This window comes from Phycodurus eques, chromosome 5 (genome assembly GCF_024500275.1).
Source record: "Phycodurus eques isolate BA_2022a chromosome 5, UOR_Pequ_1.1, whole genome shotgun sequence".
Classification (NCBI taxonomy): domain Eukaryota; kingdom Metazoa; phylum Chordata; class Actinopteri; order Syngnathiformes; family Syngnathidae; genus Phycodurus; species Phycodurus eques.
Genome location: NC_084529.1, coordinates 15,628,851 through 15,651,207, shown reverse-complemented (window position 1 = coordinate 15,651,207; position 22,357 = coordinate 15,628,851). Strand labels below are relative to the sequence as shown.

Below are 22,357 nucleotides of genomic sequence, written 5' to 3'. Positions count from 1 at the left end.
AGGCCAATTAAAGGTCAGATGATAAAGATGTTATGGGGTCAGTTAAAATTCATATTTGCATTGTTTATATGTTACGCAATACATGCACGTAGCTTCCAGCAAGCTGTCAACCATAGTTGGGGTTTTTATGACGCATATTGAGTCCTCCCCGAACATACCCGAAGCTCAAGACACCGGGGTGTGGTTACTCTATACAGCGCAAGGGCTACCAGAAGTGACGTTGCAATTGACAAACACAGCGCGCGATGCACTATACGCAATGGCGAGCAACGTGTTGGAATATGAGGAAGAGGATTTCGACGCACAGGAGCACCCAACTGATCTTGGCCTCGTCAAAGCGTACATGTTTGAGCCGATCAGGAGGTCGGAACCTGACAGCGACGACGATGAGCAGCCATGTAGCAGCTGTACAACAGAAAATAACAGATAATTTTGACAGCCCGACCCCAAACACAACGAGGTTTTGTCATCATTTTCAGTTGAAGTCAGCAGGCGTCAATCACTTTCTGCCTGTTGTTTACAAACATTATCAAAAGGTCTAATACAATGATTCTTAACTGGTGGGTCGGGACCCAAAAGTGGTCATGGATCGATAATGGGTGGGTCTGTAAACAGATAGTAAAAAAATTACAGGGGCTCCTCGGTGGTACCGACATACAATGTTTCGAGGTTACAAATGGTGCGCAATGAACTAGTTTGCGTTTTCATTAGATTATTTGATCTTTTACGCACGGCCGACTTACACACAAATTCTGCCGCAAAAAAACTGAGGACTGTGAAATATTCAACATGTATCCCAGGTTGGACTTGACTTTTTATTTTGACTTTCCTCAAAAAGAAGAGATCAGCGGGTCAAGTTTTGTGGCCGTGTTTTGTGCAATTCTGACAGAAAGTTATACTTTTTTTTTCATTTTTCTACGTTATCATGTTCATTTTCTTAATGGGGTTCTCTGAAAGGAACTTTGTAGCTATAAGCATGTGTTATGTTTAAAAAGGTGATAGTCAGATGTTTTCAAAGGCTTTGTTTTTTTAACAATTCATGTTCTTTATTGTCCTTCACTACCGTAAAAGTAGGTGACGACGTGGCAATAACATAAGAAAATGCAGGCCCCAGGGTGACAACAGTTGAGAACTACCGGTCTAATAAATGGGGTACAGTGTAATGTGCTGTAAATGTAAAGTATTGCTCTTGTTGCACATGCGCAGTGATCGCTCCCTCCCTCATGCTCCAACTCGCTCTAACTCAGTCTTAAACCCCTCTTGTGGCATCCTCCTCCTCCTCCTCCTCCTTTTCCTCCTCTTCCTCTTGGTGTCTTCCCTGATGTGCGAGCTTCAGTTCGCCCCAGAGGGAGCACGTCTGCCGACGACGGGGATCGTTAGGAGGAAAAGTTGTCTTCATCGTTCATGTATCAACGACGTTGACGTAAAAATGTCGATTGTCGCTGGAGTTTCGACATAGAAGCCACCTAAACTCCCAGCAGAGAGGATGAATGTAGGTGAGTAAGATATTGTTTCATTTTACTTTTTTTTTTCAATTACAGTAAAGCAGTTTTTCGTTAAATATCTAGCTCCCTTGATTTTCTCAGCATGAAGTTGTTGTTAGCCTTAAGCTCAACACAAATATGATAAGTTACTACAGTATTTGCCTTTAAAAAAAAAAAAATCAACATAATTACATTAACATGAGTGTACGGGTGGAAATGTTCCTTTTGGGAGCTGTTTTTTTTTGTCACTAATTTTAAAAAAAGTAAAGAAAGCGTTAATGTTAGTGGGGTTGAACAATATCAAGCTGTGGATGAACTCAAGAGACCACTGTAAGATTAAACAATTTAACAAAAGAAAAAGAAGAGGAACTCAAAATCAAGGATGGACTCAAAGTTTGCTAGGTATTAAGAAGAAGAATCACCTTTTTTGTCATGATCACAAAATTTGTTCTCTGCATTTTACTCATCACAGTGAACACAGACACTTGTTAATGGACAGTACAGCTGTGAGATGTGGGCAGATGGTCCAGTCAGGGTCTTGAACCTATGTCCCCCACAGTGGCAGGCAATGTTCTTAACCATTGGGCCGCGGAAGAAATACAGCAGATCCCAGAAGGGGAGAATGCAAAAGGCAAAACATTTTGCAAACTTGTCCGTATTTTCTATGAGGGAAGATAAAAAGTTTTGTAAATTTATTCTAAGGACATATCGCCCATCTCATTTGGTTAGGATAAACCCCGCGGCACACCAAGCAATGTGGCCGAACACGACTGAACTGGACAACAAATTACAGTCTGTGACTCACACCCGCATACCAGGCATTGACCCTCGTACACACCCCAAGTCACTGAAATGGAAAAACGGTGGTCCCTGGTGTTCTTACCGGGTAACATTTTAAGGCTGCACGCATATATCATCGGAATGTTCTTGAAAGAGTCGTGATGTGCCGTTTGCTGCACAGGGTCAGCAACAACAGACGGCACCGTGGCAGAAAGTTGCAGCGCATTTCATCGGCCTCGGGCTCCACGCTGTATTTGGGTCAGATTTTTTACGTAATGGACGCCAATGTGGCACAACGTGTGATTGCTTGGCACTTTTTATGTTTTCGCTGTCTTTGCACATGAGGCTCTAAACATTGCAACGTGAGAGATACTGTTTATACAGGATAAAAATAATAATTCAGCGCAGTACTGTTTCGTTTGCCTCACAGTTCTAAGGTTCTGGGTTCGAAGAAGAGTTTGTTTCCTACCACGGCCTCTAAATTGGGAATCGGTGTGAATATGAGTGTGAATGCTTTTTTGTCTATATGTGCCCCTGTAATTGACTGGTGACCAGTGCCTAGTCAGCTGGGTAGACTCCAGCATACCCGTGACCCGAATGAGGAGAGGCACTATAGAAAACGGAAGGCTGGATAATAAGGAGAAAAAAAAAAGAAGAAAACTGGGAATGAGACTTGAGCAAGCAGATGGTGCAAGAGTTTATTCCTCCCTATGGATCCCGGCCTGTCACATACATTCAGCGCCAAAGACAACAACTGGAGACACACAAATCCCTCTAAGCACTGGCTGACTTTCCTTTATTCCCTGCTTGTCCTCACGCGCTGTCTGTGGCCTTCCTTTACAGTCTGGATACTTCTCCTTTTCATTGAGGAGGGATTTCCTCGTGCTCAGAAGACTGCAGGTAAGATTGAAATCTGGTTGCAGTGTTGAAAAGAGATGCATATTATCATACACGTCCCATCTTTTATCTTTTTATGTGTATCGTCACTTGCTGTAGCCCCCTTGACAACATGCGGAGTAATGAAAATGTCAGCAAAGTGAACCTTGTCAAGGATTGATTGCTTCTAGAGTAGGGTTTTATCTCAAGACCCAACATGTGCAAATGTTGATCCTGGCCCAACTCACGTAAGTGGTAAAAGTAGTCACACACAACACTTTGGTAAAAGTACAGATATTTGTGTACAAAAACAAAAACAAAGTATGGATTAAACTCCTGTACATAAGAAAAACTAAAACAATACAGACTGAAATATACTGAAGTACAAAAGTAGAAATGAATTTCCACTGTCAGTTATATCCAATAACCAATTTGATAACATGGTCCGATGAAAAAAAAACCACATACAGGTAAGGTGTATTTTTCCGTCGACTAATCACGCTTTTGGCATTTCGTCTTGCATTTCGTCTTCCAATCGGCCAATTTACAAAGGACTATCGACTCGCCCGTCGCCGGCAAAAACTATGACACTGTGTTGACAGTTGAGTGGGCGCGGTTTCAGTTCATTCAGCGGATAGCATTTCGAGTGGGGACAACGGTATGATTTTTTACGATTTTGTTGAGTTACTAACAACACTGATCCGTGTGTCAAATTTAGAACACATTTATTTTGACTTGACAGGGACCTCAAGTATATTTAAGTCTGTACTATTTTACTTACGTTTAAGTTTAATCAGTATGTCTGCTTTATCCAGTCTCTTTTTTTAACGTTATGTTTAAGCATCTGTACTTGAACCTAAGTAAAGCGTGTGAGTACGCTAGCCAGCTCTGCTAAAGAGTGGAGCCAGACACCTCACATAAGACCCTCACTTGTGTCTCGCGCTTTGCGTTGTTGTGCAGATGATGCCGCCGCATCCAAAGGGCTCAAACCGTCTCAGAGGCCGACGCGTTCTCGCCACTGTGGGAAGTGGATACGGCACGCGGACGGTGGCAGCTTTAGCTCGCCAAACTACCCCAACATCTACCCACCCAACAAGGAGTGCCTGTATGTGCTCGAAGGTAAAAATACACCATAATTCTCATCATTGCAGTTTGTGGTTGTGGTATCTGCCTACCTACCTCTCTAAAATTTAGACCACGATAAATCGCTTGAAAACGTTTCCCATCATCAATGTGACCTGTAATCTGCACGACACTTCAGTGCCATTCTCCCGACTGATACTTTTGGACAATTACAGAAGATCCCTCTGACGCTGTAGAAGCTCTCTGCGGAGCATGGGTTGTGCTGCAAGATGTGACTACAAAAATGTCAAGAAAAGTCTACTAGAACATTTGAACTTTACGTAGGGTTAATCAGAGACTGTAAATGCTGGCAGGTGTGTGCTAACTCCCATTTAACTTGAGTTTGAATGTGATTGTTTCACTCTGAACACAGCCATAGTCCTAGTTATAATAGGGTGTGTACATTTGTGCAACCACATCATTTCAGTTGTTCATTTTTACCTCCCCTCTCGAAAAGATGTTTTTTTTTCAATCGAGCTGTCCACATTACAGGTCACATTAATGGTGGAAAAGGTTTAGCAACTATTCACCTTGGTCTCAATTTTCTATGACGAAAACCTGGCCTTTGAACAGGGGTGTGTAGACTTTTACATCCCAAGTCACTGAAGATAATTTAAAAGTAAAGGTTCCATCTTTAATGGAATTAAATGGGGTTAATTTTAAAGTAAAGGTTCCATCCCATAATGACCCATGTGACTTACTCTGCCCCCAGCGCTCCCCCGGCAAAGGATCGAGCTGCTGTTTGACGAGTCGTTCTACATCGAGGCGTCCTTCGAGTGTCGCTTTGACCACATCGAGGTGCGCGATGGCCCCTTCAGTTTCTCGCCGCTCATAAACCGCTTCTGTGGCGCCACCTGCCCCGGGCTGGTCCTGTCCAGTGGACGCTTCATGTGGATACGCTTCTACAGCGACGAAGAACTGGAGGGGATCGGTTTCCAGGTCCGCTACAGCTTCACGGCAGGTGATTGCTTTTCTTCCCACATTATGTCATCTGATATTATTATTCATTATATGATTGCTCAAGAGTCTCAACTAAAAAAAACAACAATTATCCTCCTCACTTTCTCCTCCTTCAACTTTCCTCACCTAATTCAAATCATTCAGCGTTCCAAAAAGTCACACATTTCCTAGAAATCCACATTTTGCATGCAAAAACCCCATTGAAGTGAATGAGCCACCCCCCCCCCCCCCAAAAAAACACAACAACAACAACTTTCTCCCTCATTTCCATTGGAAATTCAAACTCTGTAGATCATTCAGAACATCTTTTGAAATTACAGTATGTAATACATGTCAGCTACTTCTTCAATTTGTCGGCGGTACACGCCATACAGGGGCTTGTCTTTCCCTGCCAGCCCATCTGGCTCCTTCTCCTTACTGGGCTTCTGTTCATTCCACGCCTCTACTCTCTTTACCTTTCTTCCACACTCCCCATTGCTTTGGACAGTTGATCCCAGCTACTTGAACTCCCGCACCTTCTCAACCTCTACTCCATTGAACCTGACTAATCCACCGGCCTTCACTGTACTCTCTTTTGCCTCTCCAGTGCATACCTCTCACCACAGATCCCAATGTCAAGCTGAGAATTGAATATGATTGCGAGAAACTCAAATATACTCTCACTTGTTTCCATCCAAAGACCCGGAGTTCCATCTGCATGTGGGAGGACTCCTAAACCCCATCCCAGGTAGCTCCTCAATGACTTGTCTTTCAATTCAAATGGATTGCTGAGACTCAGCACTACCTCCTCCTCCTCCAGATTGTCAGTTTGAGCTGTCCGGGGCCGATGGCCTGATCCGATCCAGCCAAGTGGACGAGGAGTACAAGGTCAAGCCCGACCAGGCCGTGGACTGCATCTGGACCATACGCGCCCCGACGAACAACAAGGTTTTACGGGCACACTCATAGTGGGAATTTAGTGTGATATAATAAGGTGCTTTTCTGGTGTGGGGTGTCACGACAAATGATAAATCGTAACCACAGAAAAAAAACAGATCATTAAAAAAAGATGAGAATGTGCTGCTTTAGAGGTGTGTGAGAATGTGCTGCTTTAGAGGTGTGTCCATCATTGCAATGTAAATCCAGCCAAAATCAAGTTGATGCAATAGAGATTTTTTAACGAGGACAATAGTATCTTTGGTGTTACCGTGGCAACCACACGTCACCTGCTTTAGCGGTCTGTAAGATTGTTAAACTGGACCATTATGACTTACAAACCTGAGTTTTTCCATGTTGCCATTGTGTCTTGTAGATTTACCTGAGATTCCTGGAGTACCAGCTGGAGAACTCCAACGAGTGCAAGAAGAACTTTGTGGCTGTTTATGATGGAAGCAACGCCATCGAGGACCTCAAGGTCATTCACAGACTGTATAAATCAGTGTACAGACCTTTTTCACCGTGACATGTAGTCCCTGATTGCATCACCAGAAAACAAAACCTTCAATGTCACTTGACCAAGGTGGAGTGATTGAGAAAAGAGAGTAAATGGCTTGAATTTAGCGACTTTAGCGTTTAACAGGACAGCCAGAAGCAACTTTCCTGACAGAGGAGTTGGCCAAACTAGTTGTTGCTCACCTGTGCAATCTAGTTGCTAAATTCTGCCGCTACTCTTTCAAGTAAAGCAAATCTTCATCTTAGCTACACTGCTTCTAGTTTGTCTGCACGGCACAGTTCGCATAAAACTCAACCCGCCGGAGTGGCTAGAGGGAGATGCAATGTTACACGCCACTGCTGAATTTGGATAGTTGGCGGATGTTAATGTCAAGCCCTGACTGTTTGCAGTTCAGGTCAGAGCTAGTCAATCGCATTCTGAGACCTGTTGGCAAACAAGGATGATGAAGCAGTCTTTGGAGAGCAAATGTATGTGTTGTCATGTTGGTTGCAGGCCAAGTTTTGCAGCACAGTGGCCAACGACATCATGCTGGACACGGGCGTGGGCGTGGTCAGGATGTGGGCAGATGAGAGCAGTCGCCTCAGCCGCTTTAGGATGTTGTTCACTTCTTTTGCTGACCGTGAGCTGACACAATACTTTTGACTCATTATCATTTTTATTTTTTTAAAGTAGTTAGTTACATTGTTTTTGTTTTTCAAAATTCTTGTGTTTTTAATCTTTTTAGGTTTTCATAATTACAATATATTTTTTTTTTATTACTGGTAATTACATTGTTGGCTTTACACTAATTGAATAGTTTTTGTCTTTTTAGTTTTTTCAATTACACAGTATTTTTTTTTTTACTAATTACAGTACAGGGCTTTTGTAATAATACAGTGGTTTTTGTACTAATTAAAAAGTATTTTGTACTTTTTTCATTTTTTTTTGCTGACGCTTTCTTCTTAACATTGTACTTTACCTAGGTATGTTTTTGTGTGTGCGTGTATGTGTGTGTGCGCGCGTGTGTTGCAGCTCCCTGTGTCGGCAGCGCGTTCTTCTGTCACAGTAACATGTGCATCAACAATTCTCTGGTGTGCAACGGTATACAAAACTGTGTTTTTCCCTGGGACGAAAGCAACTGCAAAGGTAATATTTTTTATAATCTTCGAGACAAGTACACCCAAACTTTTAGTTATTTTTACTCATTATAGTGTATTTCTTTTCTTTCTTTTTTTTTTAGATTAATTTGCTTTTTTTAAATACAAATTAATTTTTTTTCTGTTTAGTTGTTGCTTTTTCTGTTTTAGTTTATACTCAGTTTTTCCAGTTTTCGGCTTCGTTTTTTGAGTAGTTACAGTACAGTGTTTTTCTTTTTACTTATTATTTCTTTACTTATTTTTGCAGGTTTTTTTTGTGATAATTATAGTGTTTTGTCTTTTTAGTTTTTTCAATTACACAGTATTTTTTTTTTGTTTTGTTTTGATACATTTTTTTTCTGTTTTTTCCTCGCGATAGTGTTTTTTTTTCTAATTAGTGTTTTTCATGTTTTTCTTTACGAATTAGTATATAGTATTAGTTATGTTTTTTAGTTATTACACTGTTTTCTTTCAGTGTTTACCTATGTTTGTTCAGTCTTTTGTTTTTTTACTACTTATAGTACTGTTTTTACACTTTTTGTTTTAAGTAATTAGTGTTTTTTGCTAGCAAATACATGCATTTTACAATACTAATTACACTGTATTCTGACCATTTTTAAAACGAATTTAATTTTGTACTAATTACAGTGCTTTTTTTGTACAAATCATAATTCGCCCCCAAAGAAAAATCTCATTATTTTTTTAAATATTTACAATGGCTTCCCTGCAATTGGCTGGCGACCAGTTCGGGGTGTACCCCTCCCCTCGCCCGAAGATAGCTGGGATAGGCTCCAGGACGCCCGTGACCCTTGTGAGGATAGAGCAGTACAGAAAATGGATGGCTGGACAGTGGCTTCATTTTTTTATAATAATAATAATCAATAATTGTAGGTTGTTTTCTGTTATTGTTTCGGTACAAATGACATTATTATTATTATTTGGGGTTCTCTCTTAATTTCTGTTGAGAATTTCTTTAACCAATTACAGTCTTTTTTTGTGTACTTTTGACACTGGTTGTTTTTGTATTGATTGTATTTTTTTCGACAGACTAACTGCATTTTGTTTTTATTTAAAAAAAAAAAAAAACGACAGATTGTTTTTTTTTCCAGTGTGTTCTTCATTTTATGTCCTGCATCACATGTTTTTGTCGAGCAGAAAAGAAGCAGAAAGGAATCTTCCAGCACACGACGAGGACTCACAGCACGGTTATCTGTGTGTCCACCGGCGTGGTCATGCTGCTCCTCATCGTCTCCATCTTGGTGCAGATCAAGCAGCCACGCAAGAAGGTGATCACATGGCCTTGTCTTCGTCATCTGGCTTTTCTTTCGAAAAGTGTCTTCATGTTCAAATAACGACTGTGCGCGTTTTGCTTTTTAGCTGTTGGTACGCAAGAATAACTTGTTCCAGCGTGGCGACTTCCACACAGCATTTGAGCCGCCGCATTATGAACTCTTGACTCTCAGAGAAAAGGTCAGTGTGCTAAACTATAGTGTATTGACATGAATAGTGAAAAGCCATGAATAATTGACAGCCACTCAAAATTTTTTTGAATTGCCTATAGATGCCACAAGATGCCAGCAAAGCACTTTTTGTCAACTAGACAAGACTATGGCCCTGATTAAATGAAGCTCCTCCTCTCAGTTCAGCAGTTGCCAGGCAACAACATGCCACCAGATGGCACCAAACCAATATTTTTATGTGAGCGAATAACAGAGGTTCCCCAAAAATATCCGCAAGTTCACGATTTCTGAACTGCAGATATGTGGACGGTCACTGCTCATTTTTTCTATTTTTACTTTTTCCGTTCTTATAATAAGGCGTAACAAAAACAACAAAAAAACTTACGAGTAACCTGACTTCCGTGGTTTTCAAGCTACATTTTTGTCTTGAGTTGCAAGCAAAAATTGTAGTTATTCGTGCTAAATGTTGGCAGGAAACTTCACAACAAGCAGAAGTTTGGCAAATAGTGAACAATTCTTCTTCTTCAAAAAAAGATCAAACGCTTGCTTCAAGTTGTTTTTTGCCACTCTCAGTTAAAAGTCAAACATAAACCACATAAACCAAAGACAATTACACAGTGTGTATTAAACCCATCCATCCATCCATTTTCTTTACCGCTTACCCACACCAAACCACATAAATTAAAAAACTCCGCTATCTTAATGCTAACACACTATGCAAAACCGTGACACCGTTGCTTTTCAATAGCAACGGTGTCACGGTGTTATAACCGTTCAAGCAACGGATATTTGAACACAAAGGATGCAGCAAAACATGTACACAGGTTAACAATAACAACACTCATTGGCATATATTCTTTATCCTATGCGAAAAACGACTAATATAACTTCATCTTACTGAGTCACTAAGTTTTGAAAGTCTTTTTTTTAATTTATAATGAAGGTCCGTATTATCTTGTCCCCTGGTGGCCAAGGCACACACACCAGAAGTAGCACAACGTCAATTTTTTTCTTAAAAAACGTCTTGTACTTCAAAGCCACTTTGAAAAAAAGTTGACTTGTGAGTTGTGTTTGTGTTGTAGAAGCAGTCAGGTGACCTGGGTGATCTTTCCGAGGAGCTTCAGTCCCTGCAGGCCCTGAGGAGGTCATCTTCTTCGGGCTCTCGCTGTGTTCACGAGCACCACTGCGGCTCTCAGGCCTCGCTCACCTCAATCAGAGGGGCTCCCGGGGCGGGCCGCAGGTCTTCGGAGCTGACCCCGATCCGTGGCGACGTCCAGAGAGCTCTGCCTCCTCTGCGCGACTCCGCCGGCAGCTTTCGCAAGAAAAGCTGGCCTAGCGTCAAAGCAGCCGCCGGCCTTCACGCGCAGTACAGCCCGGCAGAGCGACACCACCGAGTCGTGGAGGACCAGGAAGACGACCGAGAGGCGCGGGATGGCGCCGGCTACGACTTATACGTACACGGGGCCGCCAACAGGAGAGGCCGCTACGAGATGGTCCAGCAAAGATCTTTATCCATGGACTTTTAATCTAAAGTAAGTCAACCCACTAGAAGTGCAACACTACAACGTGTCAGCCTTAACTTTTATGCTTCTAAGTGGGTCATTAAGTACAGCGGTGCCTTAAAATACAAGTTTAATCCGTTTTAATCTGTAAAGGTTTGATCACACTGAACAGCAACCCATCAGTTTCAGCAAGACAACACTGCACCAGTCTTTGCACATCCTCCGTCTGGTCTTCGCTTCCTTCCAGCCTCAGTTCCTTCTTATTGGAAAAATGTCTTGCTTTCATGCCCGATGTCACTCTTTAGTGACTCGTCAAAGAAGGCCATGTGTCTGTACGCCACCAGGGGCGTGCTCTCCCCCAGGAGGGCCTGCGTAAAGTTTGGGCGGCCCCACGCGTACACCAAACTGTTGAGGAAGCCCTGTAAGGACACGCTGGCGGCCTGAAATAAACCAAAGAACACCTCGAACGAGTTCGTCTCTTTAATTACACTACACGTCGTACAAGTATGAAACTCACCTGAATAATGTAGGCGGCGAACAGGCTGCGCTGTTCAACGCCAGGCCACACCATCAAGGTTGACAGCAAAATGACAAGCAGGGCTGGAAACATTTGGAGACGTGTTGATTAGCATCATGTTCATTGTAGGTCAGTTGAGAATGTGATGTGGTCCTAACTCACTGAGCTCGCCAAGCTAAGCACCCTCAATTAATTCACAGTCAATTCACAGCATGGAGGAACATTCCAAAAAAGTTCCATGGTTGGATCCAGGTAGTTTATTTGGATTTTTTCTTTCTTTCTTTTTTTTTTTTTTTTTTTTTTTTGTTCAATTATATATTTGGGTTTTTTTCACACTGTTTTTGTCACCTTGTTTCTGGTACCACTGTTCATTTACATTATTGACATATTTTTTTGACATTTATCCATCCATCCATTTATTTAACACTATCTTTTGTAGGTTTGAAGTTATTCTTATACATTGATTTTAAGATTTTTTTTTCTTCGTGATTTTATGTATTGTTACACTTTATTCTTGTTCTTGCACTACAAATAATCTTTGCACATTGCTGTTGCAGGTTTTTTTTTCACCCAAAATAATAAACCAGGTATCACTTTTATAGTAAATGCATCATATACTGGTTGGTTTTGTTACTTATAGTAGACCCAGATGACATTCAGTGATCCCACTGAAGGCCCGTTTACTAAGATCCCGTTAAATTGCGTATTGACTCACTCTAACAGATTGTGCCGCAATTGTTGCAAAACTGGTGAAGACTGCTGTATTTGAAAAAAGGTTTTGTGCTTTAGGAAATTTGATGGCTTTCGCCATGGAAAATTGGGGAGAGCACCACAAAATGAAGTTTGAAGTGATGGAAACAAACATATGACTCAGTTACAGGAAATAAACCTATCCCTCCGATATATTTGGCGAAGCCAGCAAACGTATCAAAGTCTTATTTTGTCAGATTGAACCGGTCCCGAGTGAGAGCAGTGTGGTGAAATGAAATAATTTTGTCATAGGTGACGTGGCATGAATCCTTCTTGTGACTGGCTCCAAGTCAGCCCATTAGTTCATTCTGAAGCTCCAAAATTGCTTTTCAAATTTTTGTTTTTGACATTTTAAAAATGTTTACATGAAAAGAAAGGTTCTCCCCGCTATCTCTCGTTTTTTTTTCTTTCTTTTTCTGCTCTATGCTTACGCCGCTGTGTGTACCGGTTCACACCTGCATTTTGTGCGAGTTATTTAAAGACATAAATCAAATCAATCAAATCTGTGCCCGTTTATGCAAGCGCAAACCTTTCATACTGTAAATCAGACCCTTTTTGATGTACTACTTGGAATGTTGTCTTATAATAAATAAATAAAAACTGAAATTTAATCAACCCAAGTCTGCTCTTGTAGCTGAATGAACTACCGTTTGTGGTTAAAAACCATACGTGGGTAAAGACATTTCAGGCTGATGTTTGGCTTCTAGTCTACACAACACTGGCAGAGCTGTACACGTTTATTAGGGTCTTTGTAGCAGGTGTGTGATGTGAATGAACGGCAAAAACAGAGGGCCCCAAAATCAAATTTATAATGTGTGTGTGTGTGTGTCTCTGTGTGTGTCTGTGTGTGTGTGTGTGTGTGTGTGCGTGTGTATACCTGGTGCCCAACAGAACAAAATGACCATGACCATGTTTCTGGCTGTGGAGAAGACGCTTTTCAATCTTCTGCTGGAGCGTCCATCTCCTTCCACTGGGAAAAGAGTTTCCTGTTGGTGCTCTTCATACCACCTACCCACCTTATGGTAAATAACCTTTTGTTCATAAAAACAGAACCAATGTTAACACTTCTACAGCGTCAAAAAAAATGTAATTAAAAAGTCTGCATGGACTTCTGCTGCTGGTGGCGACTTACGGAGCAAGACAACATCACAGGAATCACCACCAGGAACAGAAAGACTCGCAAAAAAGTGTCATGGATTATCTCCTGGGAAGAAAAACAAAGAGGTTGATGATTTATTTGAAAGAAATGGGATCAATTATGAAATTCAATTTTAAAACAATTGTAACGTCAGGAATGTAGTTATTGCGTCAATACTTCTGCCTTTCGGGCAAGTTTTTCAATTTAGCATTATCCATCTGTGTAAAATACGTGGTTCAAATTTGGTCACGGAAAGACAAAATCTCTTGGACGAATTTATTTTGAAGGACGCTTGGAAATGGCCAAAATGACTCTAAAATGGCCGCTTATTACCAAAATGGAAGACTTCCTGTATTTTTTCAGGCATAGCTTCTTGAGACTTTTTGGTAAGACAACTCATGAAAGACATTCATTCATTCATTAATTTTCTGAGCCGCTTTTTCTCACTAGGGTCGCGGGCGTGCTGGAGCCTATCCCAGCTGTCATCGGGCTGGAGGCGGGGTGCGCCCTGAACTGGTTGCCAGCCAATCGCGGGGCACATAGATACAAACAACCATTCGCACTCACAGTCATGCCTACGGGCAATTTAGAGTCTCCAATTAATGCATGTTTTTGGGATGTAGGAGGAAACCGGAGTGCCCGGAGAAAACCCACGCAGACACGGGGAGAACATGCAAACTCCACACAGGCGAGGCCGGGGATTGAACCCGGGTCCTCAGAACTGTGAGGCTGATGCTCTAACCAGTCGGCCACCGTGCTGCCTCATGAAAGACATGTGTACCAAAATTCATGTTCCCAAGTGAAACTGGCTTCACGTGTTGGATTCTCAAGATTTCCAGGGGGCAATGTATTGTTAGTTTTATGTTTTATTTTGGGACATCAAATGTTGTTGCAGTGCTTTTTCCCCACACACAACAACAAAAACTAAAATCCTTTACAGTTTACGGTCACCCATCTGTCTTGTATACATGGTGCAAATTTGGTGGCAATCAGGCAAAATCTCTTGGGCAAGTTCCTTGGGCTTCCGGAAATAGCCAAATTGGGCTAAAAATGGCTGCTTGAAACCAAAATGGCAGACTTCCTGTGTATTTTTGGCCTTGGCTTCTTAGACTTTGTGTGTGTGTGCCTACTCATGATAGACATGCCTACCAAATTTCATGTTGCCAAGTGAAACATCTAGTCTGGTTCAGACCTTGTGAAGTTGAGTTTTGCGTTTCATCAAAATGTCGATTTAAGTAAATGACAACAAAGACACAAAACAATGTTTTGAAACTCACCGCATCCGAGCAGGAATCAATCCAGATGTGTAAAAACAAAACACAACTGAGGATGACAAAAAAAAAAAAGTCAACAAAAGTGGTCAGTAAACATTGTCACGTCTTTTCCATTTAAAACACATTCACTGCCATTGACGGCTTTAGAAGTCAAACATCCATGTTAACTGGGAGGGCTGGCAGTGAATGAGTTTTAACGTTGAAAGTGCTGACCTGGTGCAATATTTAGCTTGGTCCTGGATGGTGACACTTCGGGGGTCAGGAATCAGCGGAGTGGATTTGATGAAAGGCGTGAGCACATACGCTAAGTACACAGCAGCAGGGATCAACCTGATCAAGATTTCAATTACGTTAGCCGCATCGTTTACGCTCAAGTCCAGAAAGATTCAAAAGAGACACTCACCACACGTATACGTAGACTGGTAAAGATAATAGTTGACTTCTGCGGGGATTCTGTGAGACAAATGTGGATTATTTATGCATCTTATTTCAAATGTGGCCAACAGTTTACATGTTAATGTCTCACCTGCCTTCCCTCCTCCTCAGCTGGCATCGCTCTCCATCCTTTGATGGGGTTTTTGGACTTCCATGCGTACACTGCCACCAGCAGGAATGAGATCAGATAAAATGTCTGCAGGCCAAAAAGACAAGGAAAACACAAAACAAAGCAAAAAAGTTCACGTCTGGCCCACGATATCTCGTTCTCTATCAGCGAAATAAACACATAAATGCATATAGTCCGAAGGTAATGTTAAAGTAACTAGCATTTAGTTTGCTTCCTAGTGAAAACAAACATTCATCAGGCCAATCTAGGCGAATGGGAGTCTGACTAAATAACCTCATCCTTTTGTCCCTTTTTCATTGTCAGCTGTAAAGTTGTATTTTTAAAATAAAATAATAAGAAACATAAATGTCTTTATCCATGTCTTACATGTTTTGCCTCAGATGTTTGTTATGCACATAATGTTCATTTAAAGTAGCAATTACATGGAGATGCGGAGGTATATGATGTCATCAGTATAATATATAATGTACAGTAGAACCTCGATTTACCGGACCATGACTTAACATTAGCAGAGACTGGATATGTATTTCCGTGTCACAGACATAACAATATGACTAAATCCAACAAACAAACGTTCATCCCGTGCCTACATAGCGGCAATAATGAATGTGGCGACATTCCATCAAAGGCAATGTATTGTTCGTTAGGCGGCCATGTTGAATATGGCACTTTTCCAGGCCATGCATTGACGTGGTGGCCATGATGGCAGGGGAAAAAAAAAAGTACTGTATAGTAATATGAGTGCATATGGCCACAAAAAAAGTGCTTCAATATAACGGACAATTGGCTATAACAGACGACCCTCCACTATTAATCTACTAAATCGAGGTTCCACCGTATTAATTTGCATTCAAATTTTCCACAGTGAGGCTAATGTATTAGATATTTGTGTGTTACATATTTAGTTTTCCCGATAGCATAAAACAACAGGTTAAAATCACGAGGTGGTGCAACTGTAATTGATATGGCAAATCGGCAGCGTGGTGGAATTGTGGTTAGCACGTCTGCCGCAAAGTTCTGAGGTTTGGGCAAATAGCGGGTGCAAAGTGTGATGTAATTTTATTTCAATGTCATATTCCGACAGTGCCTCTTTGGGTAATGATTGTTCACTGACTGTCTATGATATTATGTAATACATGAAGTTCAAGTACAGTTCTCGTGACAATGATGTAATTTTATTTTTTATTTTTTTACAAGTGACCCTTTGGTACACTCACATTCCTCAGATTTACAACACGTGTTTTACATCATGATGACATTTAGACTCTACTTCATGTGCATGTAATAAATGAAAGATTGTTTTGTAACACTAATGATAACAATTACAATACACGAATGGATTCAGATGTTACAAAAAGGCCAGAAATGTTGAGAACGGTGGAAACTTCCACAAAAAAACTTTCTTTTGTATTTGTATGTGTGAATGTTGCAAGTTAACGGTGTGTTTTTAAGACATGTAAATCAATTTTAAAAAATGTATACCACTGTCATTTACTCTAGTGCCATTAATACGAAATGATATTTCACAGCTTTCGGGGAAACCTGGGAGCAACAGAAAACAGCTATTCCCACTTCTGCTTTAAAGAGAAATAAATGTTTTCACTACTCTAAATAGCAGCTCTACATATGTTTTGTTGCGTGTCAAATACACCTCCTACACGAACAGGATGTGATCCTTAGTCAAGTGAACTGGCGCGTGTTCCTTTTGCGTTGGCCAAATAATCCAACCTGATAGTCTGAATATTTTCCATATTTACATTTAGAAACAGGCTGAATGGACTCACGCATTCCAGTCTCACTTTTGCTTATCTATAACAATGAAAGCATCCACGATCCCTGCAACATTCCCTTTTACCGCTGAAAAGTTGATCTGAATGAATTGTGTCGCTGAAATAAATAGGCCATAATTTAAATAACTGAATTCATGACGGATGCCTGTACTGCGGCGAACAAATATCAGTGAAGTCATCGACTCGACTTTCATCACATAATCGTTGACAAACATTTATGCCTCATTGCCATAAAAAACAAATCACAGCGATTTTTTAAGGTAAAAGGATATTGTTGCTCACCAATGACAGAGGCAGGCAGTATTGGCAGACTGTCACGTTGTTGTTGTTGTCGGGGACTTTGTTCATGGCACTGGTGAACATCAGGATCAGAGCAGCCGCAAGGTCTGCTAGGGACAGCTGGACCAGGAGGTGCACCTGCACACACAAACACCATGCTTTCTATCTGTCCATCTATCCATCTATCTATCACCTATCTCGCTATCACACAATCAGACCTGTTCTTTGAGATGTCTCCATCTCACCATGGAAACCACCAGCACAGAACAGCTGCCAATCACGCTGCAGACATAAGAGAGAGAGAGCACGTTTTCATAACCGTGTGTATGTATGAAATTTGCATGTTAAGTCGACAGTACTTTAGCACCCGCTCCTCGTAAAAAAGCTGAGTCAAGAGAGATGACATAAAAAAAATGTAAAGAAATAGCAGGTGGGAGATATCGTTTCCCTACACGTGTTGCTTTTCCACATGCTTCAATTGCGCTGAAGAAAAAATTGGTGTCGTAAAAGCAAAATCATACATTTAACGGTGGCAGTCTGGCAAGTGGTGCAAATTTCAATCATTGGTTATTTATTGTTTTGGGTTTTATACTGGATCTTTGTTATGTACAGCACTTTGTTGCAGCCTCACTTGGGCATCATATAAATAAAGTTGAGTTGAGTAATTACAGGGATTTGATTGACATTTTTGATTGGTCATAATCATACAGTGGGAGCACCAAAGTTGAACAATCCGTTGCGGGACGCTGGATGTCCAAGATGTTCTCATTCCACCCCACAAAAAATTCCCCGTAGGAATGAAGGTAAAGTGAATTAACTAGTTGCCATCATTAAATGTTTTAAGGCGAGACAAGGCAATGAAAGTTATTTGTATAGAACAATGAATTTGTCGATAGAGGCGAAGAAATAAACACATTGAAAATCACAAAATGGGACTTTTTTTCATGTCACTTCCTCCTTCTAAAGCCAACACCTGTGATTGGCTCCCTCTGGTCATGTGTCACTCTACCATAGTCTCAAACATTACATACTTTTCCACCTTGTGGTGCAATTTATTAGTTTGTCTGATATTTTGAACAGGTTAGGCTCTATTTTCGTGACTACCGCCAGTCAGTAGCGCCGCGTAGTTACACTTTTGAAACCATAAAAGAACATTGACTTTTGAACAGTGTCATTTTTATAATTTTGGGCTTTTTTAATGGAACATTCACTTATCTGTGTTGACATATCAAGCAATATAGTCTAAATTGTGCACATTTGTCATGTGGTCAACATGGTATGGTTCACATGCTGTACACATTTAATAACACATTTTTTATTATCTAGTTACATTTCATCATGTTTTGTTGTTAGTTTATTATTTGTGTAAAGAACAAATTCTCTATGTGGGTAATTCCAAAATAATGATCTATTCTTTTAATGAACTTTTTGTTTCAGAGGAAAGTCCTGTTGATGCATTTATTTGAAATAAAGAAAAGTAATCAAAATAATCAATTGTGTTTTATTTCTACTTACGCTACCATTACACATATCCCGTATCCATGTGTCACGTGATCCATGCGGTGTCGATCCAGCCTAATTAATATGTCATTACATGTATTCGTCATATTGTAATATTGTACTGACCAGCCAGACCCAATACTGTTCCTGGTTCGATGGTTATCGATACACGAATCCACCATCACTGGTACCCTTCATTGGTGGCATCACATTTGACTTTAACATCTTATTTGTGATGAGATTTGTTCTATACTATAAAGTACATGTGATTGGAAAAGGATGATGACATTTATTACCTGGGTGTTAATGAGAGCAAATACACAGTAGAGAGAATATCAATCTGGAAAACAAAAAAATAGACATTTGATAATTTTTTCCATGTCTGGCTCTTCATTTCTATTTGCCTACAAAATGGTGGCCAAAAGGTCTTACCTGATAAGCAGTAAGCGTACTGTTGAAATCCATGCTTGATAAATCAGTCAATGCGAAAGTCATGTTTGGTTGGACACACACTCCGAAGAACATTCCTCCATGGCAGCCTTTATGACAAATGTGTGCTGTGGTCAATGAACACCTACACACAAACGCAAAGTGAAACAAGTCACATGATGCTGCTTTCACTCCACCTGCAAGTGCGTGTGTGTGTGTGTGTTTAAAACAAATGCAAATGAATGAATGGGGAATCCCAATCTTTGGGTTTCATGAAAAGCATTAGATAAATGTCATTCATATTATTATTATTATCATTATTATGATTATCCATCCATCCATTTCCCATTGCGCTTCTCCTCACTAGGGTGGTGGGCATGCTGAAGTCTGTCCCATCTGTATTTTGCATTATTAGTGTCAAATAAAGACAGACAAGGAAAGTGGCTGTGCAGGTTTTCTGCTTCAGATCCATGAAAAAACAAAAAACAAAACTGAAAATCGTCAGTGTAAATGTAGGGCTGTTTATTTATATGGGGAGGTTTGTTTTTTTCATTTTACCTTGTATGGAGTCAAATGTCATCATAGGATCCTGTGAAACTTTGTCATCTAAATGCAGACGTAATTTATAGTTCTGGATTTCACTCCGGCGGCACGGTGGGCGACTGGTTAGAGCGTCAGCCTCACAGTTCTGTGGTCCCGGGTTCAATCCCCGGCCCCGCCTGTGTTGAGTTTGCATGTTCTCCCAGTGCCTGCGTGGGTTTTCTCCGGGCACTCCGGTTTCCTCCCACATCCCAAAAACATGCATGAATTGGAGACTCTAAATTGCCCGTAGGCATGACTGAGAGTGCGAATGGTTGTTTGTTTCTATGTGCCCTGCGATTGGCTGGCAACCAGTTCAGGGTGTACCCCGCCTCCTGCCCGATGACAGCTGGGATAGGCTCCAGCACACCTCCGACCCTAGTGAGGAGAAGTGGCTCAACAAATGGATGGATGGATCACGCTCCCTTTTTTTTATTTTTTATTTTTTTATTTTATATATATATTTTTTAACGAGTCTATGAAAACAGGTTCTGAGATGTTCATGTTCATGTTATTGCTTGTGGGGAAAGAAAGTCAATCTTTTCATCTTTCAGTTTTAAACCTGTCCTATTCGGCTGCTTGGTCATGCAGAATAGAGGATCCGTATCCCTTTTATGTCAGAATAATTTTTCTATGCAACAGTGGAGTTTTTTATATTGCCACTGTGGTTCTTGGATGGATATTTATTGAAAATGTCAGTCGGACAGAACCAGGTTGGAGAATGGAGTGACAGAAAGAAAGAGGGAGAAGACAGAGAGAAAAATAAACAAGAAAAGACAGGACACTTGCTGTAAGAAAAACAAACACGGCAATACATTATATGAATACGAAGCTGCCACATTAGAGTCGAGTTTTATCCGGGAAAGTAGTGCTACGCCCTGTGAAGGAAGAACAGGACAATGTAGGACAGGACAGGACAGGACAGGAGGGGTAGAGAGCCGGACAACTGGTGTGCAGTGGGAGTGGCTGTGTAAATTCTAAACATCTCTCGAAGCGGCGTACAAGTGAGGGGACCTCCCAAGAAGTTTTCAGTCATAAGAGTTGTTTATGGCAATTAGGAAGATTTCAGTTTAAACTTCTTGTATCAAAAACATAAGGCATTAATTAAAGCCATTTTATCCAACTGTGGTATCACAGTCGGAACACGAGGAACCATCACATGAAAAATATGACATCAATAAGAGGCAAAGAAGAAAAAGACACAAAGAAGAATGTAGCCTCGTCTTGAATAGATGGTATTGTACGGTAAATAAAGTGGATAAAAAAGTAACACAAGACTGATTCTTGAGACCGCACACACTAAACCAGACGGTAATGAACAGAAAGCCCAGTCAGCGCACAACCGACAAGCTGTGAAAGTATTTGCATGATCGCTCCAAAACTAGCTGCTATAGCTAGCGTAAACAAACTCCAGGATTCACACAATGCAATGTTGATTTCTTTTGCCACAATGAACATTCTTATTACTACGTTAATTGTCATTGTCGTTTCCGTGTATGTTACCAGTAGTTTGTTGAATGTATACCTTTTTGAACGGCCATATTTATTGTTGGTTTATGTTGCACTGCATTTATTTATTTATTTATTTTAATTCAAATGTTACTTTAAGCAAGCACATAAAGACAATCAGCCTGTTTTTGTACCGATTCTGCCACCTTCCTGACCAAGCACGTAAAACGCCAGACAGTCTGATGTTTGATAAGATTATCCTATACGATTGTCTTTCAGTCTGGTGTGTGTTAAGAGCGGATTCGTCCTGATTTTAGAGTTTGAAACAGGTCGAGGCCAGCAATCTTAAATAATGAACGTGTTCAATATTTACAACCAAACCTTTCATGAGTGTGGGAAACGCCGACTTCTCCCGAATCAGGACAAATTGAATTGTGACGTGGAACAAAATATATCCCATCAAGAAGCGCACTGACTCAGCAAAAGGGGTAAAAAATGCAAAAGTTGGTTTCTCAGACAGAAAGAAGTATTTTCCAAATCAAGTTGTTTTTTTTAGGACAACGCCATTTTACAAAGCTCTCGGCTGCAGCAACCTGTGCATATCTGGAAGAGTTTCGTCTTTGGTTTTGTGAGATCACGTGTGATCACGCATTTTGAGACCAGCGGTGGAACAGAATCTTTATGTGTGTGGTGTTCTGTGTTGCGGCACGGTGGGCGACTGGTTAGAGCGTCAGCCTCACAGTTCAATCCCCGGCCCCGCCTGTGTGGAGTTTGCATGTTCTCCCCGTGCCTGCGTGGGTTTTCTCCGGGCACTCCGGTTTCCTCCCACATCGCAAAAACATGCATGGTAGGTTAATTGTCAACTCTAAATTACCCGTAGGTATGAATGTGAGTGCGAATGGTTGTTTGTTTGTGTGTGCCCTGTGATTGGCTGCAACCAGTTCAGGGTGTCCCCTGGCTCCTCCCCGATGATAGCTGGGATAGGCTCCAGCACGCCCGCGACCCTCGTGAGGAGAAGCGGCTCAGACAATGGATGGATGGATGGATGGAAGTTAGCGTGTAAGATTTTGACTTACGACTCCAGTCAACAGTCCACTGATCCCACAAAGGAGGAACAACGAGCTGAGAGCAAGCGTCATCTGCCCAATGATAAATGACAATAAGTATTAGCATTACATTTACATCTCACCATGTTCAACGAAAATGCAATAAACGTGAAGCTATTGAGGTTGAAAAGTAGGATGTAAAGTTGCACAAAGTTACTTTAGCAGTCGCGAGGCTTGATGCTGAGAAAGACGACGACGATGATTCCTTTTATATGTCGGGTTGGCTGTCTTGTAATGTTGAATGTGTCAA

General features: G+C 41.1%; 2 protein-coding genes across 3 annotated transcripts; one reads left to right on the top strand and one right to left on the bottom strand.

Moving 5' to 3' along the window:
* Window positions 1-1,355: 1,355 nt before the first annotated feature.
* On the top strand, window positions 1,356-16,580 carry neto2b (neuropilin (NRP) and tolloid (TLL)-like 2b). Of its 2 annotated transcripts, none has more exons than XM_061677702.1 (13): window positions 1,356-1,496; window positions 3,108-3,164; window positions 4,101-4,259; window positions 4,975-5,223; window positions 5,902-5,949; window positions 6,022-6,149; window positions 6,514-6,615; window positions 7,147-7,273; window positions 7,666-7,779; window positions 8,925-9,055; window positions 9,147-9,239; window positions 10,312-10,761; window positions 12,890-16,580. In XM_061677702.1, exons 1-12 carry the CDS (start codon window positions 1,487-1,489, stop codon window positions 10,753-10,755), a joined length of 1,662 nt encoding a protein of 553 aa, XP_061533686.1. In that variant the 5' UTR covers window positions 1,356-1,486; the 3' UTR covers window positions 10,756-10,761; window positions 12,890-16,580. The 2 variants fall into 2 exon arrangements, with proteins under 2 accessions (XP_061533686.1, XP_061533687.1); XM_061677703.1 differs by lacking the exon at window positions 12,890-16,580 and adding an exon at window positions 10,885-11,523.
* si:dkey-30c15.2 (uncharacterized protein LOC558938 homolog) lies at window positions 10,857-22,140 on the bottom strand. Its single transcript, XM_061677704.1, has 13 exons — window positions 22,078-22,140; window positions 18,977-19,118; window positions 18,841-18,884; window positions 17,263-17,326; window positions 17,048-17,182; window positions 14,937-15,041; window positions 14,814-14,863; window positions 14,624-14,740; window positions 14,414-14,459; window positions 13,131-13,202; window positions 12,876-13,029; window positions 11,249-11,331; window positions 10,857-11,171 (listed from the first exon to the last, which is right to left on the bottom strand). The coding sequence occupies exons 2-13, from the start codon at window positions 19,067-19,069 to the stop codon at window positions 10,992-10,994; spliced, it is 1,143 nt and encodes a 380-aa protein (XP_061533688.1). The 5' UTR covers window positions 19,070-19,118; window positions 22,078-22,140; the 3' UTR covers window positions 10,857-10,991.
* Between the last annotated feature and the right edge of the window lie 217 nt (window positions 22,141-22,357).

What these genes read in the sequence shown, in the direction of transcription:
- neto2b (XM_061677702.1), top strand. An exon ending in TCGTGCTCAGAAGACTGCAG is followed by an intron (nt 3,165 to 4,100) that starts GTAAGATTGAAA and finishes GTTGTTGTGCAG; the next exon opens with ATGATGCCGCCGCATCCAAA. An exon ending in TCAAGCAGCCACGCAAGAAG is followed by an intron (nt 9,056 to 9,146) that starts GTGATCACATGG and finishes TTTGCTTTTTAG; the next exon opens with CTGTTGGTACGCAAGAATAA.
- si:dkey-30c15.2 (XM_061677704.1), bottom strand. Translation starts at nt 19,069, where the DNA reads ATGTTCTTCGGAGTGTGTGTCCAACCAAACATGACTTTCGCATTGACT. An exon ending in TTGCTCTCATTAACACCCAG is followed by an intron (nt 17,327 to 18,840) that starts GTAATAAATGTC and finishes TTATGTCTGCAG; the next exon opens with CGTGATTGGCAGCTGTTCTG. An exon ending in TTGATTCCTGCTCGGATGCG is followed by an intron (nt 13,203 to 14,413) that starts GTGAGTTTCAAA and finishes TTTTCTTCCCAG; the next exon opens with GAGATAATCCATGACACTTT.